Raw genomic sequence first — 6,480 nt, forward strand, 5'->3', positions numbered from 1 at the left:
GGTATGCCCATAACATGTAGCATATAGATCCTTAGCTTGGAAAACTATGGATAATTTTTGTGTAGCTAACTGTGAATCTAAGAATGTTGATTTCTTTGAGTCTATTTTTCTTAAAAAGTTAATTGTTGATCTATATTTACCCTAGATAAAATTTTAACAAAATCCTTCTAGGTTTAGATGTGGAACCTAGAAAAAGTAAAAAGATGAGATAAACTACTAGTTTGAATAATACTATACTTACAACTGAGTTGTATAATTAGACAATAAACAAATGACAGAGTAATCGTTTTACATGAATTTTTTGCTTTTTTTTTCTAGTTGTATGATTCAGTTGTAAACAAACATTATTATACTAGTTTTGAGATGATTATATCTTTCTTACTCGCTCACATCCTCACTCTTATGAAGAAACTATGACTTAATTTATCCATGTAACATAATCTATGTAAGTATAATTAATTTTTTATTCTAACTGTATTTATAATATCTATATTACATGGATTACGTTTGTTATTTAATTATATAGATAAGTAAATAATAAACAGTCACTGACAAGTTCAAACTTCTAAGATTATATATATATATATATTATAATAGTAAGTTTTAATATTGTTTTAAAATTATAATAACATAATTGATGTGTGTTAAATGAAAAATATGTTACATATTTAAAAATAATATATTTATGATATTAGTTAAGACAGGATAAATTTTATTTTATATTATTAAAATCAACTAATTAATACATAATTCTATTTAAAAGAAAAAAATATCTTAATTATCTCACAAATAATAGTATCAATGTTATATTATACTAATTCTAATAAAGATTATCTATAATATTAATAATATGTAATTTATAATGTGTGTATATAAAAATTAAATTATCTATATTAATAGTTAAAAATATTCATATAATTAAATAATTCTGATAAACCTCTATTTAAAACATATTATTATTCAAACACATAATCTAAATTTTAATCGTCAGCATTAAAAAACAAAATTTTAGTCACACGTTCTTGTATTAAAAACTACAAATTTTTATATTTAAGAGTTTATCAACCCCGATCAAGAGGGCGTTACATCTCATAAGATGTTGTACCATGGCTTTAATAATCGTAGGGGCAATTTAATTTTTCAAAATTGCTAGTTTAACTGCTATAATTTGGAGAGGTGAAACTACAAATATTATTCTCAAATTTTTTATAACACCTAGTTTTGTTGTTAGAAGTCAATTTATTTGACTGGTATGTAACAAGCAGTCAGACTGGTTAGGAGCTTTAGGAATGGGAACCTGCAACTCCTGTAAGTTATTGTTGCTGCTACTGCTGGGAAAATTCAATGAATGCACCTGCGGCTCAGGGTCAGGTTGCGAGGGTGAAAACGGCCAGTTTGGCAGGTCTGCATGTGTCACTGGCTGGACCATGCTGGTTGAGTTTACATGTGCCAACTGATCCATAGAAGTGCGTTCAGGCTCATTCAAACCCCAGGAAGTGGTTGACAGAAGAGAGAGAGCACGCTGAAGATCTGGGTGACCATCAATGTCAGAACTGGATGCAGATGCCTCTAAACCTTCACAATATTGTAACAAATGATACAACTTCTCTAGATAAGAATAAAATCAGTAGAACCAACAAATGCACAATACATGATCCAGACAAACTATCCCCGGTCATGAAGCTCAAAACGTAGATCTAGGCAACTTTAAATGGTTGCACTAATAAGAGTAAATTAAACTTTATATCTCTCAGACGAATCCTATGTTTTACTCAGAAAATTTTCAATTTTCAACAATTAATTGCAATCAACAATAGAGTTGTGAACCCAGATTTCTATACCTATACATAGAGAAGCAATAGCTGGCCTTAAGCCTTGAGATAAACCTCTTGTTTGGAAAGTTATACAAGACGACTAGCATAACTATATAGTTCAGAGTTTGACTAGGTAGATGATTAACAATGTTTAGCTAAGAAACTGCTTGATTAAATTATAAATAGAGCGTTTCTGAACGTACAGAAGATAACAGGAAGGAACACAAAAGTATGCCTGAATATCAAGGTTGTATGGTCAAGTAGTAATCCTCATTCTAAAACTTGGTGAACTTGTTCTAAAGGTCAATGATTTCAGGTATAGAAGAAAAAAGTTCATTTCTACCTGGAGATGTGATGTAGGTTTGCATGTTAAGAAAAAAAATACCTTGACTTGAGGCCCGAGGTGTACTGCACCCAAAAGACAAGAACTTATTCGAGTCTATTTCTTGCAAAGAAGAGGCATCTGGCAGTTCAGTTGAGAACAAATTGCGATGCCTATGAGTGCCTCCAGCTTTGAAGGGCCTAACCACAGAATCTCTGATTTGCATGACCTTAAAATCAGATGCATTTTGCCACACTGGATTTGCAGCATGGAATGGCACCCTATTAAACGCAACATTCAGCTGCCGTCTTCCATCTGCACAAACCCAAACAACAGGGTCAAATGACATGCAAAAGTTCAAGACAAAACCAACTTTGCCTATGTAATTCATAAATAAGTTCTGGAAAAACTTAAACTTAGAAAACATATATTGAAATAGCATATCCTTCAGTGGAAACTAGCAAAAAGACCTAAGATAATCACAAATTATTAATCCAATAAAAAATAATAACTATTGCAAGTCCACAGAACTAAAAAGACCATAATGAACTATCCAATTTTAGGACAAAAAAATAACAATTAGCCAGGAACAAACAGAGAAACTTGTATAGGAGAACAAAAATGAAAAAGAAGAAAGCAGATACATAAATGTTCATATGAAGAGTAGATTCAATATATTCTAAATCAACTAGGGAAACAGGGAGAGGGACGCTAGAGTCAGAATTAGAACCATAAAATGGAGACACCCTCCCAGGATTGAATTGGACGACATCTGGCTGTGGCCTACGGCGTCGTGCGTTGTGATCAGAGAGACGTCTACGACAGCTTCGCTTCTTATCATCGAATTCCGACAAATTATGGAACCTTTAAAAATGATGGGCAAAGAATAATCACCATAGCACTCTTTTGATAATTAGAGGGAAATTTTCATAGACACAAAATACAAACCTAACTGCAAGTAGCTGCATATAATCTTGGAAAACAAAAATTAGTAACAAACCAATCTTGTAAGTCAAGGTGTTTTATGAACAAAATAAATCCCTACAGGAACTTGCCTGCTACATTGTTGGCAAAACCTACGTTCCAAACCGGCAATAATGACCTTGGGGCTTTTGGAATGGCTTTCACAGATTCTATGTCTGCGATGGTAATCTTTAGCTGACTTGAGGTCAAGGTTGCATCCTTCAACTTGGCACCGTGGAGTTTGAGCATTCTGATTAGATGACCTAGATCTTTTCGTGGTAGCGACAGAGGATGCAGAAATCATAGAAACAGAAGGGGACTTAGAGGTAGCTGCTGCACAAACATCTTCAAAATAAGTTCGCTTGCCAAGTTTTAATCCAATTATTGACTCCCCAGAGATGACAGAAGCATCCGAAGACGAAAAATTCCCAACACTGTCTACCCAAGTAAACTCTTTGTTTCTACTGGAATCTTCAGGAAAACTGCCACCCATCTCATAAGTCTTCATTCCATCCTTCAATGAAGAATCACCTGAAGCTGAGATGGAGCTTTTGGATGAAGAGATATGCCCCAAATTAGAGCCTGCCAAACCACGCCCCCAAGATGAATATATTGGCACATTATCTATTGCTCCATCTACTTCATTTTCATTGTTTGAAGGTTGTACCCGCTTTGTAATATTTGTCTTGTCACTGAATGCCGCTAAACTCTCCCACTCCCATTCTGGTGCAGTCTTTGAGTTCCAGTCCATCACAGAAACGGATACTAAAAAAGAAATTTAAATGATGTTTTTGTCCGCAATATGCATATAATTGTCTACTTTGGTCACTAGACCTATACACGTGAACTTAAGAATGCTACAAAGTTGTAACTAATAAGAAGAATTTTCCCAAATGATGTCAAATGCAAGTAATTCTGCAGAATGGACTGGAAGAAGTGCACTCTCAGCACAAGAGATGTAGTGAATTGTTTCTGTTCAACAAATAAAAGAAACAAGTGATAGTCAATTAGATTTAGAGAAATTAAATGAAAATTTGGCATATTGAGTGCCACATAGTTGATACAAGCAGTTGATATAGACAATTCTCATGCATCTCCCCTTCTAACGTAAAGCTTAAGTCAAGGTTACCTTCAAATTGCAAAGTTTCTCACAGCCTCTATCTTTGAATGGATTATGTATGGTACATGGCAACAACTAATGTTCCCTTCAAGAAAAATATTAGATCCTCTGCTTCCCAAGTATAGAAGAGACCTACACATACTGCAAAAACCAAAGTATGAAGTAGCCGAACTGGTAGCATTGGCCTCCCATTAATATTGTTGCTTTCAGCCCATTGGGCTAGTTGAAATTTTAATCTCCCTTCCCAACAAACAAGTGAAAATCAATCTATTAGAGGACTCCATATTAACCTCTCTCCCTCCCATTTTAGCCAAGACAAAAGTTACTTACCACATGCCACCTGAGCAGTCCTGCCTCCCTATTATCCACAAAGTTACCATCCAAAGACTGAAACCTCCTGACCCCTCCAAGTGACACATAAAACAGAATACAACTGAAACATCACAAACGTTAAGAAAAGTATCCATGGAAAGCTGCAGCCTAGAATATATGAACTTTTACTGCAATTAATTTTCTTTTCTAGAATCATTTGTAAAAATAATAGAAAATCCTGCTCTAATAGTACCATATTGTAAACTAATTCAGTGAAAAGTAGCAATCTAATTCATCTGAAGGTACAGTAAGTGCCATTGATATCAAAAGCCTCTTTCACCAGGAATTCTCAAGAAAACAGGAGTCAGTCACTGAGAAAATAACCCCGTCTCTAACACAAAGTTGATTGACAATAGTAATAAACTGCCTCCCTCTTATGTATACAGTATACAAAATTGATGGACAACACAATCTGAAGGTACAGTAAGTGCCATTGATATCAAAAATCTCTTCCACCAGGAATTATCAAAAAAAAGGAGTCAAAGTAACCGAGAAAATAACACTTTCTCTGACACAAAGTTGGTTGACAACATCAATACACTGTCATCATTTCATGTCACTTCACCCTTGATAGTGATGACTGACAATAAAAGAATCTAAAAGATGTTAGTTTTACTTAAGCCTCACCCTAAATTATTCCCCAGAACTACATCAGAAAAACTGAACCAAAAGACTAAAAATCAAACCATAAACATTAGTACCATTTCTTTCATTTGCTTTCAATAATATCAAACTGATGAACACAGTCAAAACCAAAACACTTTTAACCAATATTTTCTTTCACTTTTTCTCCCATCCATGAAACTAAAGGATTCATTTGCATATGTCTTTTCGAAGTATAAAAACTAATTGTATAATAATGCAATCCAAGCATCCCACAGAAACACTTAGCCCAGCTAACCCACTCTTTCTCTACCAAGTAAAAGATATTAAATGATTATTGAAGTAATTCGCCCCAAAAGGCAAATTTTAATGTGAAATGAGTAACTCTCTAAACCAAATCCATGATTAATTAATCTATAAAAAAACCCAATTAAATAAAAATAAAAATGATTTTAATCAATGTTTTCTTTCACTTGTTCTCCCATCCATTAAACTAAAGGATTGATTTTCAAAATTTTTTTGCAAGTATAAAACTTAATTGTGTAATATTGCATTTTAATCCAATGGCACTAATTTCCCACAGAAACACTTAGGCCCGGCTAACCCAACTGTTTCTCCACCAAGTCAAAGATATTAAATGATCATTGAATGACTTAACCCCAAATGCAAATTTTACTTTGAAATGACTAACTCTCCCAACAACTTAAACATGTAATTGATTTCTCATTAATGTAATTAATAATACATATAACCAAAATCCAATCTTTAACTTCATAAGCTCTAATTTTTTATTTATTTATTTCATTTTTACTTTTTTACTATTAACCTACTCTAATCAAAAGCTACAATGACAGTTTTTATTATCATAATTAATTAATCTAAAAGAAAAATCAAATTAAATAAAGAATTCTAAACAAATCAAAAGAAAAGAAAGAATATATCTTTCAGAAGAGAACAAATTGGGGAAGAAAATGAACTTACGGGACCAAGTGGGAGAGAAAGGAGTTGACTGAGGGAGAGTGGAGTGAGGGGAGTTGAGTGAGACAGAACGTGGAGAGAAAGAATGAAGGAGAGAAAGGAGAGCCATAGATTGGGTGCAATTTAATATCGTATTTTTTGTAATTATTAAAGTTTCCTTGAATATGGTGGGATGACACGTGTGTCTGTAATTACAGAAAAGTCCTTGTCAGTGTCAGTGAGGTCTTTTATTGATGCAGGTGTAGGCTTAAAGTTGGAAAAATAACCCGTCCGCGAGAACCGCTCTGTTCGGCGGGTTATAGGAATTG

The 6,480-nt window shown here is 33.6% G+C and overlaps 1 protein-coding gene across 5 annotated transcripts; it reads right to left on the reverse strand.

Moving 5' to 3' along the window:
* Nucleotides 1-1,085: 1,085 nt before the first annotated feature.
* On the reverse strand, nt 1,086-6,236 carry LOC116122679 (squamosa promoter-binding-like protein 2). Of its 5 annotated transcripts, none has more exons than XM_031408512.1 (7): nt 6,176-6,236; nt 4,550-4,652; nt 4,229-4,360; nt 3,192-4,071; nt 2,867-3,000; nt 2,200-2,451; nt 1,086-1,575 (listed from the first exon to the last, which is right to left on the reverse strand). In XM_031408512.1, exons 4-7 carry the CDS (start codon nt 3,848-3,850, stop codon nt 1,235-1,237), a joined length of 1,386 nt encoding a protein of 461 aa, XP_031264372.1. In that variant the 5' UTR covers nt 3,851-4,071; nt 4,229-4,360; nt 4,550-4,652; nt 6,176-6,236; the 3' UTR covers nt 1,086-1,234. The 5 variants fall into 5 exon arrangements, with proteins under 5 accessions (XP_031264372.1, XP_031264371.1, XP_031264374.1 ...); XM_031408511.1 differs by having other exon boundaries at nt 4,229-4,459; XM_031408514.1 differs by having other exon boundaries at nt 1,086-1,530; nt 4,229-4,652.
* Between the last annotated feature and the right edge of the window lie 244 nt (nt 6,237-6,480).

This window comes from Pistacia vera, unplaced genomic scaffold (genome assembly GCF_008641045.1).
Source record: "Pistacia vera cultivar Batoury unplaced genomic scaffold, PisVer_v2 Contig136, whole genome shotgun sequence".
NCBI lineage: Eukaryota > Viridiplantae > Streptophyta > Magnoliopsida > Sapindales > Anacardiaceae > Pistacia > Pistacia vera.

What these genes read in the sequence shown, in the direction of transcription:
- LOC116122679 (XM_031408512.1), bottom strand. Translation starts at nt 3,850, where the DNA reads ATGGACTGGAACTCAAAGACTGCACCAGAATGGGAGTGGGAGAGTTTA. An exon ending in GAGGGTGTCTCCATTTTATG is followed by an intron (nt 2,452 to 2,866) that starts GTTCTAATTCTG and finishes GGGTTTGTGCAG; the next exon opens with ATGGAAGACGGCAGCTGAAT. An exon ending in ACCTCGGGCCTCAAGTCAAG is followed by an intron (nt 1,576 to 2,199) that starts GTATTTTTTTTC and finishes AATATTGTGAAG; the next exon opens with GTTTAGAGGCATCTGCATCC.